This window comes from Musca autumnalis, unplaced genomic scaffold (genome assembly GCF_047663935.1).
Source record: "Musca autumnalis isolate F117 unplaced genomic scaffold, ASM4766393v1 scaffold_1, whole genome shotgun sequence".
In the NCBI taxonomy this organism is placed as follows: domain Eukaryota; kingdom Metazoa; phylum Arthropoda; class Insecta; order Diptera; family Muscidae; genus Musca; species Musca autumnalis.
In genome coordinates this window covers 5,676,584-5,700,616 of record NW_027411644.1, presented here as the reverse complement: position 1 = coordinate 5,700,616, position 24,033 = coordinate 5,676,584, and the positions used below count along the sequence as shown (strand labels likewise).

General features: G+C 35.5%; 1 protein-coding gene across 1 annotated transcript in view; it reads right to left on the bottom strand.

The window, feature by feature from the left end:
- Nucleotides 1-23,751, bottom strand: part of LOC141391132 (5-hydroxytryptamine receptor 2C-like) — a 55,996-nt gene extending 32,245 nt beyond the window's left edge. The window contains exon 1 of the mRNA XM_073964048.1: nucleotides 23,646-23,751. Coding sequence (XP_073820149.1) covers nucleotides 23,646-23,751 — 106 coding nt within the window. The remainder of the gene's footprint in view (nucleotides 1-23,645) is intronic.
- Between the last annotated feature and the right edge of the window lie 282 nt (nucleotides 23,752-24,033).

Genomic DNA, 24,033 nt, shown 5'->3' with positions numbered 1-24,033 from the left:
TATGTAAGATTTTCATTAGACGCAAAATAACTTTCCTATTTTTCCCTTCATTCCCATTATTTTCTCTCATATTTCCTCTCTTGTTTGATAAATGCGCTCAACTTTGTCCTCTTTTCCTTTTGAGAGGTTTCATAGTCTCACAATCACATTGACACTGTATCAACAAACCACAACAAAGCCCTACAATCCGTTTGGTGTCGAAAAAGCAATGATATTGGCGCATCTACAATTTTTTAATTTCTTTAATATAAAGGCAAAAGTTGCCTCTGGTTTGGTTGGTGATCTGAAACTATAGTCTTCCCTGCCTTACCCCTTGGTAAACACCGCCAATTTTTTCCCACTAATAAATTAATGTTGTTTTAATAAAATATTAAAACAACTACTATGGGATTAAGCCTGACTATTTTGTAAAACAAAATAGAAGTCGTCATCCCAAATAAAAAACGCCAACCCTCCTAAATGCAATGAAATTGTAAACAACAATATTTTTACATTCATTATTTATTTCCTCTTTGGGTGCCACCGTGGTGCAATGGTATGCACACCCGCCTTGCACGCGTAAGGTCGTGGGTTCGATTCCCCGGCCATGCAACATCAAAACAGTTTTCAACGGTGGCAAAATACCCCTCAGTAATGTTAGCGACATTTCCTGAGTATTTCAGCTATGTAAAACTTCTCTACAAAAGTGGTGTCTGAGACACGCCGTTCGGACTCGGCGATAAACTGTAGGTCCCATATCATTGAGCTAATATGAATCGGGGTGCACTCTTTGATATGAGAGAAGTCTCCCTTGTCCCTTATGGGATGTTTGTGGAACAATTATATATATTTATTTCCTCAAACCAAATTTCCACAATTTTAAGACTTTTTATTGAGAAGTAACCTTAAAAAATCTGATAAATATCGAAAAACGGGCAAAATCTGGTTTTGAAACCTAGAAATACCAATGCAGAAGACTTTCAGTAATGTGTTCTAGGTGACAAAATCACGGCCAAACACGGCCAATTTAGAATAAGTCTATATGAAGTGAGTTTAAGAGAAATAAACTATTTATTTATGACTTTATGTGTTTTGGTTGCTACCCAAAATTTTTAAGCTATATTATATATTAAATAAATTCTTCTCGCAATTGCCAATCTATTCCATTTTACATATATTTATATTTGGTTTATTTTTCCGCAGCTTTAGATACATTGAGATATGCCTTACAATATATTTTTTTAATTTTTCTTCGAAATTCTCACATTGATGGTAATTTAAACCGCGATAATGGCGCTAGTTTGAAAAATATCCTTCATATTAATAAATCTTTTTTCAATGCCAACTAAATTATTATTAGTAGAAGTTGCAAATCGACTTTTTGCCTCAAAAACTGGGCAAATTACCTATAGTGCGACGGTACAATTTTTTTTTTTGGGGTCAAAGACCATTCTTCTTGGGAAATTGGCCCAAATTTAAAAAAAAGAGATAGAGACGTTATAAGTATTGAGTTTACTTATTTTCTTTGTGTACGGGGCTGAGGGTATATCTTCGTCGGCACAGTTGACTGATACTTTCTAACTTGTTTTAACAATATGTGGCGAAAAAGCCCCGATTGTTCATTATAAAATACGGAAAATAATACCTAACGTTTCCAGTTATGACGGCCTATACATGTATGTATGTTCTATATATCTTTTATGTTACATGTATATCAACTTATGTATGTATGACCGGGCTACTTTTGTTTTATTTTTTTCGAAAAATAAAAACATTAACAGAAACATATGAAGAATGGATCATCCGTTTTCGTGGCACCGCTTTCAAAAATTTCATTTCGAGGAAACCGTATTTAAAACTTAGATATTACAATGATTTTTATCCATTCTTCCGCTCATATCATACCAATTTTCGTCCGATCGGCTTTTGCAGCATATTCTATTCTACCTATACCTAAAAAAGAGCCAAACAAATATTTTTCAATTTTGTATAATTTGTAAGTGGCAGAAATAGCTTGAACTTTGGAGGGAGCGGTATCCAAAGGAGTGGACCTATGTCCATCTTCGAACTATATCTATGATTTGTAGAGATATTACGGTATGCAATGCTTGGGCCAATGTAGTGCCCGGTTCCAAAGTTGAGGTGCGCACCGGCCACATGGTGGCCGTAGGAATTTTTACAGCTTTCGGGCCATTTTCTCAGAGAGTATGGACCTGTCCGTGAACAACACTGTACCTCGTAATAGCTGCCGCGACGAAAATTTGTTGTAATAAAACGTTTTCCAATACCAACATTAATATCCACAGTATTTCATGCATGCTGGTGTGTGTGCTTCTATATATTGGAATGTCCTACACTTGACTAGACGCTGGGCACATAAATATTTACAAATTATTGCTGCTTGGGCATGTTTAATATTATTTACAATGTACCCAGATAATATCGCTTATCAATACGCTAACCGAACGCATTGAACTGACATTCAATCGATTTTTTAAATTACAATAAAAAAACACACACAAACATACAAAAGGGCAAAACAAACTTGAACAGCAGCAAAATCAAGATGTCTCAATTTCAAATATGATGCATTAGATAATATATTTGATACCCATATTTTCTAATGCATCCTGTTCCACTCACATAACGTAAACCAACATATTTAATATGTACACTCTTTTGGTAAATGAAATTGGCATTGTTTTAACAATTGACAAGTGATTTAAATATTTAACGATACTTAACTTTTAAATGTCAATGTTCTCCAAGTGACCCAATAATAAAAATAACACTTCATTTTTTTTAGTTGTAAGAAGCGATATTACATTCTTAAACGGGTTATTGAAATATTTTTATTGCATTCTTAAACGGTTTATGGAAATCAAGGTTTTCTTGAGCTATTTTAGAGAAACAACGTCTATGAGTAAATTGAAGAGTGCTGCAAAAATCTGAAATTATATTCCACCTTTGTAAAATATACATTCGTCATATTGTAATGGAAAAGAGAGATAAAGTTATCTTTGAAAACGCTAAAAAATAGTCAAATAATCATACCAGGTTTATGGAATCCGTTCCAATAACATTTTCCCGTAACGGATCCGCCACATAATTTTTATTTACCATTTTGCAGATCACATCAAATTAAACTAATCGCGATTTAATATCAAAATGCAATTTATTATCTCAAACAAATTGTAAATTGTTATTTTGCACACATTCGTGGCAACAAACCAATAATTTTCTATATGATCACAGCATTTACATGTATCATACATACATTTATACATATGACACACATGAATACTCCATCATCTATGAACATATGAACTTGTTAGCAGATTTAAATGGTATAAAAGTTGTTGTAATTATGACCGATGGCTATGAGAGCGTCATGCAAATCAAATAGAAAATTTAACAAAACGTAATAATTATTTCGAATGGAATGGACGGGTCCGAACTGGTTGGTGTTTCGATGCTATGGTTGCTGTGCCAAAGACCACATGGACGATGTCGCCAAAAAAACATAACTCAAAAAACATGTTTGTTGCTGTTGATGTCCATTTGATTTGATTTGAATTGACAACGAATGTGGTAACCACAAATGAAAGGCATTACGTGTACATTAGGTGTATAACTTTTGAGTTTTTGCGATTATCAATAATATCGCCATATGACCGTATGAGAATTAAAGTAATATGTTGAAAATGTTGCCGCTTCGAAAAAGTTGCAGTTTTTAATAATATACAAAAAACTTTAATATTTTTACTGTCAGGATAGCATTCTCCTGATATGTACATATATCCCTAATACATTTGTACGTATACATATATATTGGCAACTAAACTTTATTGATTATTGTGGTTATTACTACTTCATTTATTGCAAATTTCTGTTCCATAGCAACCAAAAATAATTGATCCAAAATTATACCATCGCCAATCAACATGACCTGCATGTTGCCGGGGAATGTTGCCCATCTAGCAGCGACAATAATAAAATGTCAAACAGTCCATGGCCGCCACATCATGGCAAGTGGTGGTTGCTGCCATGGTTTATAGGATTCATTACGCTTCATATGTGCCCATACATACATACGCACAAACGAATACATGTATATATGTATGTGAGTGCATACACTGATTGAAGTGGTGGCGTTTGCTGTGACTGGATTTTTGGTTGATTGGTTGGAAATACCACTTTTGGATTCAAACATCCATCCATTACTGCCGCAATTTAATTATAATCTCATTAAGCGTTTAACATGGCACTGCATTAATTTAGTTATTACAACGTTGAGACAATAATTATTTTGTAGGGATTTCAGTTGAAATGTTTTTTTTAAGAACAAAATATTTCGGACTATTATGCTTTTTATGGAGGTATGCATTAGACTGGTTTTCACTCAAAGGGAACAATCGTTGCCTGTTTTTTAAAGGCGGCACACCCCTATAATGTTTAGTTTTGTTAGATTTTAAGATTGCCAAAGTTTGAGCTCAGTCGGCAAGTTAATTTTGCAGGGGAAAAAGATTTTCAATTCATACAGGCTGAATGTGTATTTCTGTCGGCCAAACCGACTTATACTCTTTTATTTGTTGGCACATTTATGTTCACCGAAAAGACCACCAACAGAAAAACAATAACTGCGTTTCAAAAATAGTCGAAGCGTCATATTATATCGTCACCTGAAATGCCCAAAGACGTAACCCTCAACGTAACCCTTTAAGGGTTACGTCTTTGGCCATTTCAGGTGACGATATGCAATTGGGACATATCTCACTTCTCCTCTTTTATAATCTCTAAAAAATATGTTTGTAGCTAACCCACCAATGATGCATATTTCAACCCTATTGGCCTAATTGAGTTAGAATTATCAAACGGATTTCCAATTGAATGCTTTTGCTGCTGCTTATATCGATACTTGTAATTAAAATTCATTAAACATCATCATTACTAATGCAAACAAACTGAATCGAATACAATTGAGAGGCAAATGAAAACAGACTGATACAGATCGTTCGCAGCAAAATATACAATGGTTGGTGGCACAAAGAAGTAATTTCTATAATTGCAACAAAAGATAAGAGGCAACAGAAGAACTGGAAAAAAGAAACATGGAATAACAGAATTGCTCTTGAAAACTCCACATTTCCCTTCAAACTGAAAAAGTTAAGTGAACTTCATAATTAGGTTTTAATTTAAGTCCCTGACACAGAGTTAAAAAGCCAATAGTTATATTTACAAATTGCATTTGCCAAATACTTTTCATAATTTGAATATGAGGGGAACTAGACAAGTTTTTGGCCTAGACCCCATTTGACTTTTATGGAAAGTTTGACAGTTTTTAGCCTAAGCGTGCTCGGGACACTTTGACATACTATCATGTGTTGTTTAGAGTGACTTGAAAAAAAACTCTTTGCAAAAAAAATCACTTTCACAACTTTCGACGTGGATAATCACGGCAATAGTGCATCAATCAATATAAATCTTTGTATGTCGATAAACGGCAATTCTATAGCACTACGAAAAACCAGCTTACTGAATTCAATAGTGGCCAACACTCGCAAAAAAACGAAGGGTGGTCTAAAAAGAGCCGTTGTGCCAGAAAAAATTAAGCCGTGCATGAACGGATAATACAAAATCGCCATGTTATATACCGTAAGATAGAGTGATCCATGTACATTTATTCCACCAACTAACAGTTGATATTACATGAACACTTTGATTCAAAGAAAGGGCTTTTTCTCGTTGGATCCCATGTTGATCGGTGCAAAAAAAATACGAATAATGGAACTATACGTATGAGCCCGAAAACTAGCAACAATCGCCAGAAGATGCTGTAAAAGCATTCAAAAACCATGTTTTAGAGGTGTCTCAAACGGAGTGGAAAAGTGCTTCAAAAATTGGTTTGAGCGCATGAAAAAGTTAATAAATCAACCTGGAGACTACCTAAAACACAATAAAACTGTTTTTGATGGTAAATATTCGCGTTTTCATTGTTAGGCCAGAAACTTTTCTAGTTCCTCTCGTAAATAAGATAAGGCTTAGTGAAATTTGCGTTGCTGTCTTTTGTGGTGGTCTTGATGGCAAACGGACATTCCAACAGCCAATAATCAGGGGGTGTATTTTCCATTAGTGGAGGACATAGAAAAATTATCTAAATTAATAATTGTTTCAGTTTGTCTGCCAACAAAAAAAGTCACAAAAAGTGAAAATTTAACACAAAATGATTTTTGTTTGAGAATTTGGTTTAAATGGTAATGATTTTTCACAGATATTTCGCTAAACAAATAAAATAAAGATGTTCTAGAAAGTTGTTTGCTGAGATATTAGTTACATTTTTGTAGTTTATTGTTTTTGTTTATTGAATTCTGAACGGTTTGGTATCTATGGACCAGAACCATTTGTCTAAAGTTATTTGCTATGTTGACCTAAAGAACCGTTTCTACTGAGTTCATATGCTGTATAAAGTTATTTTTTGAGCTCTTAAAAGATCCCTCAAGAGAGATTGGTTTAAATATTTTAAGTGTTGGTTTTAACTTTTTATCTTCTGGTGTAAAGAGGCACATTTAAAGACAGCCATTTTTATCTCAAGTAACAATATTATACATATCAAATACTTACTCTTTCCCCTTTCAATAATACTCGCAATTAATTCACTGACCACAATGGCGTATGATTAATAACCGAATAATTAACAACTTCCCGGTGAATTCGAGCGTATGATTAATTTTTGTTATTCATAAAGCAAAGGGTCCAGCCAGTCCAAATGGCGAAAAAACGACCACCTTGACATATGGTGGGTGCAATTTTCTATATTAAATACTTCTCCACACCTCTTCATTCTCACAAACACTCAGCTATATGAGCCACGAAACCATTAACTTTATGCCCCACATCAGGTTAGTCAAAATGTTAATTATGTTGTTAACACAATGAAGAAGTTGACTAGAAAAAAAAACTTAAAAAGAGAGAGAAAGAGGACGTTCTATTGTATGTGCCATCTATGTCTTTATGTTTATTCTATGCCCTTTTGTCATTTCAACGAATTCACTCACCTCTTTGTAGCAACACGGATGATGAGGGTGCGGAGCATCTCACTCTATTGACTATTCAGGTGGATGGCACTTGTGTTCGAGGAAGGTGTTTCAAAGTATTTGTTTTTCTCATGTCCAAAAAATGTATGAACGTACGTCCACATTCAATTACCCCTTAACCGAACCAAAATGAAAATAAGAATTTTTGGTGAACTACTTTTTCATTTCAAAAATGTTTTAATGTTTTTGGGAAATTACAATTGGAACAAAATTGATTTCAGTGGAACAAAGGAATCTGTTATGACTTTATAGGGTAACCGCTCTTTTGCGCAGCATTTGGAAATTTTGTGTTGTGGAGGTCATTAAATATTAACATGATGGTAAAAAATCAACGAATTCACTTTAAATACTTCAAATATTTCTCGAAAATATTCATATCAATCAATTCACATAATAATTTTTTATTTTATTTATTTCTTTGTAACTTCTTTAAACAGAGAAAAAATATTTTAATGTTTGGTCATGTATTTCATTTAAAATTGACACCCATTGTGAAGGATTTACAAGGCTACAATGTACTAATGTACTTGTTTTTTGAGTGCAACCCCAGTGTGTATAATCAGTAGACAACTCTTTAAAAAAATACTATTTTTTATTATTCCCAGTGTCAGTAGTACTGCCCGAGGGATACTGCCAAAATACGCTATTAATTGTAACACACTGTTTGGTACGTGCAAGCGTTGACTCTGTCACAACATCGCCATTTCTGCATTTTGGTTGACAATCACCAAAAACCGAGCACTCTATTTGAATGGGTCTTCTACCCTCAACAAGACGAACCGTTTTAAATATAAACATGTCAAAGTTTACCCTTCATGCGACTGCATTTGTTATGAGCTCTGCTTATGCGTCATCAGTTTTTGTCAATAATGTATCCCGCCATATTGTCTATGTGAGTGTAAAGGAGTGCGAGTGTGAGAACATCTCTATATAATGTACGAGCACAGACTTTAACAAAAACAAGCAGAACATAATACTTCAGATACATATAACCCTGTGTAAATGTGACAAGAATATGAACAAAATTAATATGAACCAGTAAGGAAAAGATCAAAGTCGGGTGGAGCCGGCTATATGATATCCTACACCACAGTGAATATGTACACAACATGGACGCCTTACATAGTTTTGGACGCGTTTCATGTTTCCGGTACATACAACGGCTTATGAGCTACTGCTAAAACTACTACTAATTTTAATAAAAATAATAATAAAAATAATAAAAAATAATAATAAAAATTTACATACATAGCGTGTTTGGCGCATCAGAAACATTAAATCGGACGAAATATATATGTATATGGGAGTTATATTTAAATCCGAACCAATTTAAGATACATTTTGTTACCTTATCTTTAGTCCCAATTCCATCACATATTCCAATTATAACCAAAATTGGAGATACCTACATAGAGTGATCGGTGCATCAAACCCAGCAAAAATCCTCATTACAAACCTCCTTTCCCACCCATTATTTTAACAAGGGCATATCGCGCGAAATATCTGGTTATTTTGTAACCACTGAAATAGGTAGATGGTAACCACTGAAATAAGTAGATACTTAGTAGATTCTGACTACTTATTTCAGTGGTTACAAAATAACCTGACATTTCGCGCGACATGCCCTTGTTAAAATAATGGGTGGGAAAGGATGTTTGTAATGAGGATTTTTGCTGGGAATATATTAAATCGGTCGAAAATATATGGAAGCTATATCCAAATCAGACCCGATTTCAATATAATTGAACAAACTTATTTCAAGACAAAATTCCGTCACCCGTTTCAAATCTCATCAAAGTCGGGCAGAAATTGCGAGTTTGGTGCACACAATACAAACAATCGGGCGAAAAAATATATGGGAGCTGTATCCAAATCTGAACCTATTTTTTTCCAAAATAAACTTCCCCAATTTTAATTTGAATCGAACAATAAATCCGACAGACGGACGGACATGTATCGACTCAGAAAGTGATGCTATGTATATGCCTAAAATAAACTATGTGTCTATCTCGCTTTCTTTTGTATGTTACGTACAAATGCACAAAGACATAATACCCTTACCACAGTGTGATGTAGGGTATACAAATTTGTGACACAATGTCAGTAGGAAAAAGAAACTGTGACCTGAGGCACATGGAAGGTACATGGTTATCATCGATACAACATGTTAAACTGTTCAATTCTATGCCTTGTCTTTATTTGCAGACTCATAAACATTCATTCTTCAACTCCGAAACAAATTTATTAAAAACAAGTAAACAAAGGTTATAGTCGGACGGGGCCGACCATGTGATACCCTACACCACTGTCCCTGGGAATTAGGTTTCAGCAAATCAAAATTCCTTTATGGAACAAATAAGCTTATTGTAAGAAATCAAATCTTGCTGATTAATGGCCTTGAAAAATAGCTTAAATCCTCAAAATACCCAAAATCTGTCGGTACAGTTATATGGGAGCTATATCAAAATGTAGACCTATGTTCACAATTTTTGGTGGAGAAGATGTAACCAACGAGAACCTACTATGCCAAAATGCTGCTTATTTGGTCTGAAAATGTAGACAAAATCCCAACAATACCGAATATTGGGAGGTACCGTTATATGGGGACATTATCAAAACGTAGACCTATATCCACAATTTTTGGTGGAGAATGTTTGTGTCCACTGGGAACCCCAAATACAAAATTACACCTAATTTGGCTGGAAAATGTAGCTTTAAACCCCCAAAATACTGAAAATCGGGAGGTACCTTAAAAGGGGCCTATACCCAAACGTGGACCTATGCCCACAATTTTTGGTGGAAAGTTTTAGTGATCACTAGAAACCCTAAGTACCAAATAACAACTAATTTGGAAGGAAAGGGTGGCTTAACTCCTCAAAATACCGAATATCAGGAGGTACCGTTACATGGGGGCTATACCAAAATATTAGCCGATGTTGTTCATATTTAGTCCATTATTACCCACAGACAGAGACTGAGTTTGTGCAAAATTTCATAAAGATATCTCCATTCGTTTCCATGTTATTAATTTCGCGCCGCTAGATCAGTGATTTCGACCACTGTGCGTTGAAAGTTTGATGTTACCTCGCCGAGGAATCGAACAGACGATGTTTGTGGAACAATTATGTATATCAGCTATTCTGGCCTGAACCCGACTTCCATACAAAATTTCGTGACGATCGGTCCATAATTGCGGCCTGGAGCGTGTTTACAATTTATAATTGACAGACCGACGGACGGACACACATCTCAAAATCGCTTTATCTCGTCGAGATATGAAGATTGGTATACCATATTGGGGGTCTCCGACGAATATTTCCCTTTCCACATTGTGGTGTAGGGTATAACAACGTAATGTAAAGCAATATAAAGTGATCATTGTTATGCCATATGGTTATTCCGAAGCACTTGGAGTCATTTTATCACGGCTATACCGAACACAGAATCTATAATGGAACTCAGGGTCTGTGCGGTGGAAAAATCCTTTTGGAGATGAAAGCCCTTAGTGAGTATATTAAGAACCCAAAAGGAAATTTTCCCCATAGGTCAAGTTCCTGAGATATCGCGCGATGAATTTTTTGAATTTTCGCCTATGATGCTTGAGAAAATAGCTTTATATCTCTGTTTGCCGTTATTGTAGCTTCGTTTTGAGATTACATGTCTTCAGTCAAATCGAATGGCGAATCTTTTTGTAGAACATTTCGTTCTTCTAACTCAATGCCTTTCATGTCCTTTTCGTCCTTTCTTTCTTGAACCGTAGTAAAAGTACCACAAGATGAGATTTTACAGCATCCAAATATTCCACAAAAATGTTGCTCAGAGAATTTTAGGTACGGTTCTCATTGACAACTAATCGATATTGTCACGTTTTCATTGTCTTTTTTGACATTTACCCGGTTTTTGTTCAGAAAAAACCTATGTTTTGTTTTTCTGTATATTCGTTATTTGTTATGTATTGGTAGGTAGATATACACATTGGTTATCGCTTATCAGAAGTTTGACCTATGGCATAACTGTCCTTCCGGGTTCATAATATTAACTTCATCGACTTTCATCGGCAAAAAGAATATTTCACCCACCAAGCTTTTATCTTCATATTTACGCGCAGTGATATTTTTCCTTAAAAACGGTTCAAGAATACGGGTTTTTTGTTTTAGCACCGAACTCAGGTAAGATGTTGTCAAAAAATTTATTTTCCCTGGTTGGCAATTTTATTAGCTTTCTAATGGTATACATATAAGCTTAATCGGTTACTTAAAATCGTTACAAAATCCGGGTTTTATATCGCTATATCCGGTTCAAAATATTAGATAACCGGATCTATTTTCCAAGAAAATTTGTCTTTAACGTGTTCAGCATATCAGGAGTTATATATGGTAAATATTTCAGATACATCCCAGATGTCAATATAAGCGATAACCAATGTGTATGTCTACCTACCAATACATAACAAATAACGAATATACAGAAAAACAAAACATAGGTTTTTTCTGAACAAAAACCGGGTAAATGTCAAAAAAGACAATGAAAACGTGACAATATCGATTAGTTGTCAATGAGAACCGTACCTAAAATTCTCTGAGCAACATTTTTGTGGAATATTTGGATGCTATAAAATCTCATCTTGTGGTACTTTTACTACGGTTCAAGAAAGAAAGGACGAAAAGGACATGAAAGGCATTGAGTTAGAAGAACGAAATGTTCTACAAAAAGATTCGCCATTCGATTTGACTGAAGACATGTAATCTCAAAACGAAGCTACAATAACGGCAAACAGAGATATAAAGCTATTTTCTCAAGCATCATAGGCGAAAATTCAAAAAATTCATCGCCCGATATCTCAGAAACTTGACCTATGGGGAAAATTTCCTTTTGGGTTCTTAATATACTCACTAAGGGCTTTCATCTCCAAAAGGAATTTTCCACCGCACAGAAACCTTGTTGCACAGTGTTATCGATGATAGGTTCAATAAATTCCACGCGTAATCTCTATTTTCAAAAATTTTACTCTAACAATTAAACAAATAATAATCAACTATACCAGGTATACCCTTAGTCTGTGTCTTTTAAAAAAACAATAATAATAAAACAATAATTTTTCATAGGTAGACCCAATCAACACAGAATAAAATTATAAGATTTAAGCGATGTGCGATGTTGAAGTCCATCTTGGAAATCAATCTAATTTTGGGAGTCATTCTTTTTGATATCTATTGTTCCAAACCGCCATTTTAGTTCGAGCTTTTTGGACTTTTGGGTCATTATGGCAGAAAACATGAACTTGGCTACCAAAAACGTTATATATAATCCTAGAATAGCCCTTAAACTGCATTTAAGCAAAGTTCTGAAGTTTTGTGAGAGAAGTTCCCGAAGGTGTTATCCAACATAAACCTCCTTGAGACATGAAGAAATATTACTTAGCTTACTTACTTAGCTGGCCTTTTACAGAACATTTGTTCCATAAGCCGAACTAAGAAAAAATCTCCAATCCTCTCTGTTTGCTGCTGTATATTACGATGGGCAAAGCTCTGACCAATTTGGGTCAATTCTTTCAATTATCGTGACCATCAGCAATTATAATAATATAATTGTTCCACAAACATCCCAGATGGGACAAGGGAGACTTCATATTTATTATGGCTTGGCAGCATGGACTCGTCATGGCATGAAAGACATTATATCGCCGTAAACAAATTCGGTAAAAAATTTAAATCGATCTCCAAACAGATTTTAAACTGTACTTAAGCTAAAATTTTTGTGAAAATGATACACGAAGGTGTTGTCCGACCTTTGATAGGCCTTCGTGGAACTTTATTTACGTTTGGAAGAAATTATACGATGTGGAAAGTTTCGTTCAAATCGGATACTCCATTCGTAGGTAATAATGTTCGCCAGTCAGACCATTATCACAAGTTATAATAGGGGCCTGCAAAAAAATTCAAAACTATCCTTAAAGTGCACTTGTAAGAACATTTTTAAATTTATTGTATAAGGTACCAGATATAGTCCATATTGGAAAATGATCTAATCTGGAATCATTCATCCGTTCGAGTTATCGTGCACACCAACAACAAATTTTGAACTTTTGTGGGGATGTTGACAGATATGGTTCATCTTAAATTAAGCCTAAAGCGAAGGTTTTAGAAGGAGTGTACTTACATATGCTATGGCCAAATCCCAAACCGGAACCTCTTTTATAGGGGTGGGTTGCTGACTTAAAGTCCAACCTCGAGTTTTTATCACTCTTTTTATCTCAGTGTCCACTTGAGATGGAGGAGGAACCAAGTTAAGCCCTGAACATTGTCACGGTAAACCGTTACTTAGTATTTTCCACCCCTAACGCGTTTGGAAATCTATTCTTAGTTCGGCTTGTGGAGCCAAACGATCTTTTTAAAATAAAAAGTCATATAAATAAATAAGTGAGTAAAATCCAAGAGACGGGCGCCCACAGGTTAATCATTACCAAATCCTCTAAAACTGACTACCTCCAAACATACATTGAAATGTCTAAAATATTTAAAATGTCTAAAATGTTTTTAAAGACTGATATTATAATGAGACGCTCTATTAAGATTACATCTTAATATAGCCTCTAATTCATAAAGGTATTATTGTAGAACATCACAATAATGACAACAAAAAGCCAATGAAGGCCTTTTCTAGAGACCTGCAGACCTGCGTCATAATCAGCAGATTAAAAGCAACATCAAAAGTCACATGGGACTGCAATTCCGTTTCCAGCTACTAATTGTTTGTTGTCACAAGCACTTATCAATAAAACGGTCAATAACTATCTTGCATAACGGGTCATTGTCCCTTAATATACCGCGCAGAAAAAAAATATATACGTACAATGACCTGTGCAACTGACGTTAGACAGAAACCGCAGAAACAAACCACACATTGTTAAAACAGCTTCAGTGCAGCCGATATTTTCGGCATACGGAACTCAAAATCGAAGGGTTGATCTAGCTCATCTGAAAACTCGATGAGAGTAATCTCCGAAACCTTATGTTCCATTTTGCAAGGTTTTAATTTTATGACTCAAGTTTAGCTCATCTTAGATCATGCCGAATTATTTCCTTTTTCAGCACAAATTCTTGTCCTTCTCAATCAATGAAAGACATAAAAAGTAGCATTTGTCAAACATGAAACAATTTCTCCATTTTCTTTTATCTGTTCCGCTTCTGTGGCCATGAATAAAAAAAATGTTTGGCCACTCATTTTTAACTCAATGAAAAGGACGCCGTCGTCCATACTTCATGTTCAAATGACTTGTTAATATCCAAAAGCCTGCCATTTGCAGTGTGGATCAAATGAAGGTGTAGAATATGTTTTTTTTTTTCTTTTGTATATAAAACCAAAGACAAACGATGTCAATGGAAGTCCGCCTACATCGTAGGCTATACTCGAACACAGAATCATCGGCTAGATGATGACGAAAGTGAGTGAAAGCGATGCTGGTTTTGGTTTGACTTATGGTTTCATTTTTCCAGCAAAAAAATACATACATACATTGATATCAATGATGTATATCTCCCAAGGACCAATGTTGTTGGTTTTAGTATGTCAATGCCGATTTGTGGGGTAATAGAATTCCAATACAGAAAAAAATACAATAGGAAAACAATTTCAATTGCTTAGCCCATAAACATTAGCATCATCAGTTTAAGTAGTCGAACAACGACCCGGATGAACACAAACCATTGGAAAAGTACTGATAAAACGATTGTTGACTTTCTGTTCTCCTGATATTCCGAATGACTATGATTTCCAAGAATAAAGACAAAGACAATTTTCATTCATAGGGTTATGAGCATTCGCCGCATACTCTTGCACCCAAATAAGGCACAATTAGCTTTCGTTTGCGCTGTGACTTGGGTAAATATTCGAAGATAAATTGCCTGTGAAATTCTTAGACCCGTGCCACTAAAGAACCGAAACAAAATTTAACACCAAAAATAAGAGAACAAACGTTGACGACCACAACAACTACGCCAACAAAATCATCGTCAGCAACAGCAGTCATGCCAATAAAGAAAAATAACAACACTGGAAAACCACAAAAACAACATTTATTGAAATGATTTTATTATTACGACATTTCTGATCTAATTTCACCTGACATTTGTTGAGGTTTTACTTAACAGGCTTCTTGGTGGTCAGTTGAAGATAATTCAAGCACAGTAATTTGAAAAGTGTAGATTTTGCAAGCATGGTAACATGATAACCAACTTGGATTTACATTTCAAAACAATCTTCGAACACTTTTAAACTGCACTTAACCGAAAATTTTTAACTTTTCTGACCACAGCCAGCATTTTTAGGGCTTTTGGACCATTATGTCTGGAAGCATGAACTTGCTCAAGGAACACATTCTGTCGCTGTAAATAGGACCACAAGGAGTACCTTCGGTTAAAATTCAAAAAGCTCGTAGGGACTCAGGGGAAGGGAACTTCATATACGTTTGGAAGAAAGTTTAAAGTTTCGCCAAATAGGATACACAATCTTTAAGTAATCGTGCTTAATGTCGGCAGGCGTTTTTTATCTTTTGGAACAGTATTTCAAAATAGATGGACAAAATATTACGAGAATCAGATGTTGGACCAAATCAGTAGATCCCTCGAAAAGTTATCCTACGCTTAGCCAACAAGACAGACGGACGGACAGCGCTAAATTGACTTCAAGTTGTCAGAAACGGAATTTGTTCAAATATACTTAGGGCCCGCAACCATTATTTCGGTGAGGCACATTTTCATACCCTACACCAGACTGTGGTAAGGGGTATTATGTCGTTATGCATTTGTAAGCAACATACAGGAGAAAGGAAGATAGACACTTAGTTAATTTTAGTTGTATGCATAGAATCAGTTTCTGAATCGATTTAAACAACTCCGTCCGTCTGTCCATGTATTTTCGTAATCAAAGTAAGGTCTCATTTGTTGTCAGATTCAAATAAAAATCGGTCTTCAATTCCCACACGTATTTATCTTAGTTAATATGTCAATGAATGGACAATTGATGATTTTCTGATTCAATTTAAATTTACAATAACAAAGAGATATCTTGTGGTTACGGTAATCAATCAATTATCAGAAACTTTCGACAAAATTACAATGACATAATCGTAGATGGTGATCTAAATTCAAAATACGAGTATACAGTGCGGGGCAATTCTTACCTCTGTTGCGTTGACCATTATTGTTGTTGTTGATTTCGTTTACATATTTACATGTTTCTAATTCTTTTATGCATCAACAACGAATCAGGGAATATTTACATCAACAGTGGTCCAAAATTTGGCTTTCTAAATATTTTGTCCAAACTTAGTTTAAGTTCGAAGATAGGTTATATCGGTCCACTGCTTCCGGTACCTCCCCCACAAAACTTCGAACATGTTCGGAAAATTTGTCCACACGATAACTTTTAAAGGAAGTATCCGATTTGGTCCATACTTTGCACATCGTGAAATTTCTACCAGACTTAGATGAGGTTCCAATATAGACACAACCGGTCCACTCCTTCGGGTACATCCCACACAAAATTTCGGATAAGTTCAGATTAGGGCCCGCTGTCTAATCGCTTTGATTTTTGTTGCAACAACTTGTATTCATTGCCACCAATACGATGGTACAAGCATCATCAGGGGCAAGTCCATACTTCCTGAGAAAATGGCCGGAAAGGTGCAAAAAGCCCCTATGACACCGTGTGTAGTGGATGGAGCGCAAGATAACTCTCGAACGGATCTGCCGATTCGGTCCAAAATTTGACCTTCGTAATATTTTGTCCAAACATAGTTTAAGTTCGAAGATAAACCATATCGGTCCACTCCTCCAGGTACCTCCCCACAAAAGTTCAAAAATTTTCGGAAAAATTGTTCGTACAGTAACTCTTGAAGGGAGTGGCCGAATTGGTCGATACTATACACATCCTAATATATCTACCAGATATAGATCAGGCTCAACTATGGACTATATTTGTCCACTCCATCCGGTACCTCCCACACAAAATTTCGGATAAGTTCACTTTAAGACCTGCAATCGAATCACTTTGATTTTTGTTGAAGCAACTTGCATTTGCTCTCTCAATTACGATGGTGAAATTTTTTCAAGGGCAAGTCCATACTTCTTGAGCAAACAGCTCGAAAGTTGTAAAAACCCCCTATGGCAACATATGTAGTGGCTGGAGATCCACTTCCATAATGGCCAATGTCGATCCATTCCTTTAAGTATCTCCTCCGCAAAACTTTTGATCTTTAATCCTAATCAACATTTTTGTCGGTTCATACGCCCAAAATTTTTAAAACCCCTTAAATACATACATTTTGGAAAAAAAAATTGTTTCAATATACACAGGCTGAGGGTATATCTCTGTCGGCAACGCTGACTGATACTTTTTTACTTGTTTTCGAGTAATAAGCCACGACGTGAAGGTGGAGCTAAGTATCTTTATTACTGAAGAGAAACTGTGTAATTATTCAATCCGAACTACTTTGATCTTTAACTTACTGGTTGGTTGTATCAAAATATAAATATTCTCGTTATTCTAAAGGCAGAAATTATAACAATTATGAATGCAGTGATATTGAAAATGAATTAATCTTAGTTAGACTGTGTCGGAAATCAGTTTAGTATTTATATAGAGTGGGATGAATGAAAACGAGGATATATGTGATAAAGAATTTTTTTCTGCACAGAACCTGAAACAACAAAATTTATTCAAAAAGTACACAAACGGCAAAAACCGCAAAGACTCAAGTATAAATGCCTAAATCCACATATCAGCCAATTAGATGTCGGGAAACTGCTTCTGGTTTCTACTCACCCAAATGTGTCTAGTAGAAAATAGGAGAAGATTACCAGTCATTCGCATGAAGATAAGTTTTATTTTGGGCGTTATGATCCCCCATCGATGTACACAATGACCAAATTACATGCGAAACAACACACTTTGGTGGTTACAGAAAGAAAAAAGGAAGTCCTTTGGACAGATGCAAAATTAGCTACGCGTATTGAAGCTCCTTGCCCATTTAATCGACTTTAAATTAAAAATTTGTGTAAGTTGCAGGTTTTCGGCAGCGATTTAAGACTTTCATCCTTGCGCAGACTTAAAACTGTCTACGCGTGCAAAATTCTCCCAACCTTAGAACGGTTTTTACTAAAAATGGTTTCACCGCTTTCTTGTGTCAATCTTAACCCCAAAACTAAATTTTGACAATATGACCGCGATCAGGACGGTCAAAACACTCAAGAATCATCTTAAGCCTTATGTCCATTGGATGTCAGGTAGGAATTGAATATAACAACATTATCGGTTATATTTTAATTTTTATCACAGTACGATTTTTTGAACACATATTTTTTATTTTTTTTCGCAGAATACTTGACGTTGCCTTCAACAATGTACCCAACCCTTAATGTACCCACATTAGATATGTCTCCCAAAGCTCCACCTATTTAAAGATTTCTTTAATCGTCAAGATTTCATTAATAAATTGTCTCAAATGGCAAATTGTAATTGGATACCTTCAGCGACTTGTTTCCCATGTCTGGTATTTAGTTTTCATCGTCAAGTAAGCGAAACTAATAAATAAACAATTTATAAAAAAAACTACGAAAAAAATCTAAATAAATTTATTGTCAATCTCAAATCGATTGTAACAAAAGTGTCTTATAAAATCGTCATGAACTTCTTGAGCCCAAAAGACTGTTGTTGTTCCACACACTTACACTCACATCCACTTTTATGCTCTGTAGGTACGTTTCATAAACATTCTTTGTTTCAGTGTATTTTGTCCAGATGCTCTATTTAATTTTCCACTCGGCATGATGTGAACAATGACAACGACAGTTTTAACACTAGGACCACACACCCAACCTCTACAATCTCTCCAATCAATTTCAATAGAGGCGAATTATTTTGTTTACGTTTCCACTACATGTTAAGAACGTCATCAAAGCGTCAGAAGTGTGTAAAAACGTTCAGTGTTGAATATTCGCGCGTATTGAATTTCAAATACATCTGCTTTTCCTACGTTGAGGTGCCAGAAAAGAATGGGTGCCGCCACTACATACCTTGTTGATAATATTTATAGTTTTCAATTAAGCTTTAAAATATTAAACGACTGAGGAAGTATACAAATGAAACGGACATACAACGTTGACCAAAGGTTATCCTTATAATGATAGAGCTTTTCCTATTCAATAGTAGAAGACTGAGTGGTAAAACCGAGATAATTAAAAAATGTTGTTTTAAAAATAATTTTGTAAAAGTTTTTAACGGTTTCGTATCCGAAACTAAAAGCCACATCAGCAATTTGGAACAATTATGGTCCGATTAATGGTGTGTAGTGTTCGATTTCGCCATCGGACAAAATAAAACTGGCGTGGGTGATGGTGGGTGTTCCGGAGGGGAAATAGGGCAAAAAACTTATTTGGAGAAAAAGTCAACGTTTTTTCCAAAGCGAATATCTCAGCTTGTATAAGGGGTATACGAGAAGCAAATGAAAGCAGAAAATAGCACCTTTCGAACGATGTAACGTAGGTTGTCGTAGGTAGTCAAACAACGAAGATATCACAATAGTCGCTAATAAAACCCAACTTTTCATTTTTCGATTTTAATCACAGCTTTGGTTTAAGACTTTCCAAAATCAAAGCCTGGCTATGAAAGTAGAAAATCCTGCCTTTATAATGATGCAAAGTATGTAGGTGGCCAAATAATGGAGATATCGCAATAGTCGGTAATACATCCCATTTTTCCATTTTATTTTATTTTTTTTTTTTTTGTTTTTTTTTTTTTTTTTTTTTGAAATCACGATACATGTCGCAATTTTGATCGGATCGTCACAAATTTTTAGGAGTTTAGGAGTTCTAGGAGTCGGAATGGACAAAAAACTTATTTTAAGAAACATTCAACGAATATTTCCGCTTCTACTAGGGGTATACCAAAGACCTGGAGACGAAAGAAGAAATATCTACTTTACAACGATGTAAAGTAAATTTCCGTAGAAGGTCAAACAACGAAGATATTACAAAAGTCGCTAATCCAACACAAGTTTTCATTATTGCGATTTTAATTGTAATGACGAATATCTCATCTGTGGTTGGGGACCTTCTAAACGCAAAGCCTGGCTATGAAAGTAGTAGTACAGGTCGCAATTTTTACGTTTTATTCTCATGCGAATATATCAGCATCTAGTAGGAGTATTTCAACTGCAAACACTGTCAAGGGAAGAAGAAAATATCACCTTTACATTAATGAAAAATAAGTAGGTGAAGGTTGTCAAACAAGGAAGATATCACAAAACTCTGTAATGCACCCACATTTTCCATTTTTTAATCAGGCTGCAGGTCGCAATTTTGATCGGATCGTCAGGAAATTTTGTTGGCTAATGGGGACCCAGAGAAAGAAATGAGTTTGGTGGCAGTCAGATAATATTCACTAAAAGAAATGGTTACCAGTTAAAATCTAATGCGCAGGGGTAGTGGCGTAGGGTATCACATAGTCGGCCCCGCCCCGACTATAGCCTTTGCTCACTTGTTCTTTATGAAAATATTCAAAAGGCTTTTAGAAATTTTAGTCGGTGCGGAAACTTTTTTCACCGAATCGAACTAGAACACGCGTTTCCGTTATCAGGACAATACTCCGCACATGGCACTGGTATTTTTATGGTTATAGCCCTAATGCACATACATTTAGTCTTATATTTATGAATGTTACATCAGGGAAATTCGAATAGTTATACTTGCGAGGTAATCTTGCGCTACAAATGTAAATAGAATGAAGCAAATGTGGGTTAAATACATATGTATGTATGTCTTTAAATGAGATAACGAGGTAATTAAGTACAGAGATCCTTAATGGAGTGGCAGTATGTACACTTACGTACTTACTTAAATTATTTTTATTCTAAACAGAGCGTTTTGTTCCATAAGCCAAACTAAGAATAGATTTCTAAAGGCAAAGATCTTTTACCTTACTTCTCCAACTTTGGATGCCATCTTTATCTTTGTTTTCCATAGGAGTTTTGGCCTTCCCGTGGGACGTATACCGTCGTGTGGCTCTCGCTCTTTTGTATTTCTGTCGGGGCATCATTAACCGTCCTGTTGACATCACCCAATACATGACATGACTCAATACGTTTTACTATATCGATGCCGATCGGCTGGTACAACTCGTTGTCCATACGACGCCGACATTTACCGTCAACGCATTTTGGCCATAAATCCTTCGAAGAATTTTTCTTTCAAACACCCCATGTTCTGCATCAACTACTTTCGCAAAATTGTTTGGTCGCCCTAATGTATATATTTACAATTGTTTACAACGAAACTGTGCCTCATCGAAATCTCCCCATACAACGGAAGCAAAGATCGCTCGATTGGCACGAGACAACGTCAATCCATCACCATGAAATTTTATATATTCCAATTTCATAGGAGTTCCAATTTTTTTTGTCGCCTAATGTATATATTTACATTTATATATGATGAAAGTGTGATTCAGACCCCAAGTATATTTGGACGAAATCTGTGTCAGACAATTTGGCTTTCCGAATCGAACGATAACTCTCGAACGGATCAACCCATTTTGTTCGAATATGATAGATCAGGTTCTAATATTTTCCAGGGACACAACTATGCTTCCTGAGAAAATGACACAAAAGCTGTAAAAATCCCAGGTCTAATTCCGCATTGGTATGATCTGATTATTCCATTAACCATAGGTTTTAGCTGATAACACAACACGCTTGACAGCACATGGTATAGGTTTCAATCGCTTTGGTATGTACTTCTCCAGAAGAATTGACCAAATCAACTGATGAAGTCAGTATGTCGCCAACGGAGTTCAACAGTTCGGCAGGCCGACCATCAGCCCCTGCTGCCTTATCGCTCTTCAGCCGATTAATTGCGACACTTTGGCAAGGAGGTAAATGTCGTTGTTTTAGGATTGATTTTGGGTTCTCTTTATCGCAGCCCATATTCGTTAGCAAAAGCTTGAACAAATTTAATTCCAGATCCCCAGTACGCTATCTGTATTACTTACCAGGCTCCCTTCATCACCTTAGCAGGAGAAAGTGCCCTTCGATAAAATGTACGGGCTATTTCTACTTTCTTCTGAAAATATATCGGCTATCATTAAACATTCTGAATATTTTAAAATTTGCCTAGTCCTATCTCAGCTTCTTTGATTTTCAAATACTGTACAAACTACATATTAATTAGACAAACATGCTTCCAAGTAGTCAGTCGACCATCCAGTCAGCCTTCCTTTCTTCAATATGCACTATAAATATCGAAAATTATTTCCAAATGAAAATAATTTACATAGACTCATGTCCCATTTTTTTCATGAGATGGCCAAGTAAAATTTGTGTTATTGTTGGTGTGGACAATTAGTAGCTCTATTAATGGCATTAGATCAGTAAACAACGCCGACACTTATTCAGTGGTCGCCTCTACAGGTGGTGAAAATTTGCATTTTCGGCAATGTTGTCAATTTGTGGATGTGTCTGTCCCCATCAACATCAACATAATTTTTGACATCACTATCGGGTAGCATCAACTTTATAATGAGTCATAGTTCGTGTGGCCATAAAATCTGAAAAAAAGAGTTGCAAAAATGTATTAATTAACTGTTGTTTTCATAAACAGGAAATAAAAATAAATCATTGAAATTTTTTAAGTCGCATAAAAAATTAATTATTAATTAACAATATTTTGAAAATGGGTACTAATTTTAAAGCAACTTTGAGGTACTGTTAATAGATAAATATATAAATAGTAATGGTGAACATATTCTTAGATAGGGACGCGAGAAATGTCCTTATATCTCCCCTACAAATATTACACCTGCCAATCGTAATTCCGAAAAACTCCACAACAATTACTAAAAGTTTTCAAAAGAAAATCTATGATTTTTTATCAAATGCGATAAAGTAAAATATGATTTTTGGAATTCCAAATGAATGTGAAAAACAAGAATTATTCAAACCATCCTCCACTTATGACACGCACACACTCCTCAGTTTATATGTGGGCAGCAATTAATTTAAACTCAATAAGATTTGGTTACCATTCTCCATTAATTGGAAAATGGAATGAGAAAAGTAGAAAACCGGCATTCATAACAAATTAACATAAATCACAAACATTATATCACTAACGAATGGACGGACGACCGACCACAACTTTCGACTGATTTATGACCACAAATTAATTATGTTATGGTCGCTGGTGCTCCTTGCTTGTATGTCATCGAAAAACAATAAATCTTTTCAATAATTTAATTGTGCTTTCAAGAGCATTTCTAAATTTGCTGCTTTGTTTCTTTTATTTTTCCATTACAGAAAATCACGAAACCCGTGAAAGTTGGAGCAAGGAGGGCACCATTCTCTGGACAACAAAAGTCTAATTCAGAAATTGACAAACAGCATTAGAATGAAATGGATTTGCAACAAAGACTTGGTCTACGACCAACCTCAACAAATGTCAGTCACAGTGTCATAGGGGCTACTACCACGACGGCATCAGAAAAAAACAACAACAATGCCAACAACATCACAAAACGAACACAGTGTCAACACCGAGGGTATTGGTAGAATGTACGATTCCTTTTGTTGGCGTGGTTTAGCCCAGGTAACAAAGAGAAAAATACCAATGAAAAAATCCTGCCCCATATTTGGTGTGACGAAACTCAAAATCAAACATTACCCTATGGGATAATACAATGTTGGAGGATATAGGGTCAACATCCAAACTGTTTCACACATTCCGTTGTATACTCGACATATCATCAACTACATCGTCAACTACACCAACAACTCATTACAATACGCGACCGGTGTCATCCACCGAGCATCAAAAATCAACAGATCCCCAAACTGAAATGCCACTGGAATCAAAAAAGTTGCCCCCCTTCTTCTCAGACACGGCCCCAAGTCAGCAACATCGCCGTCATC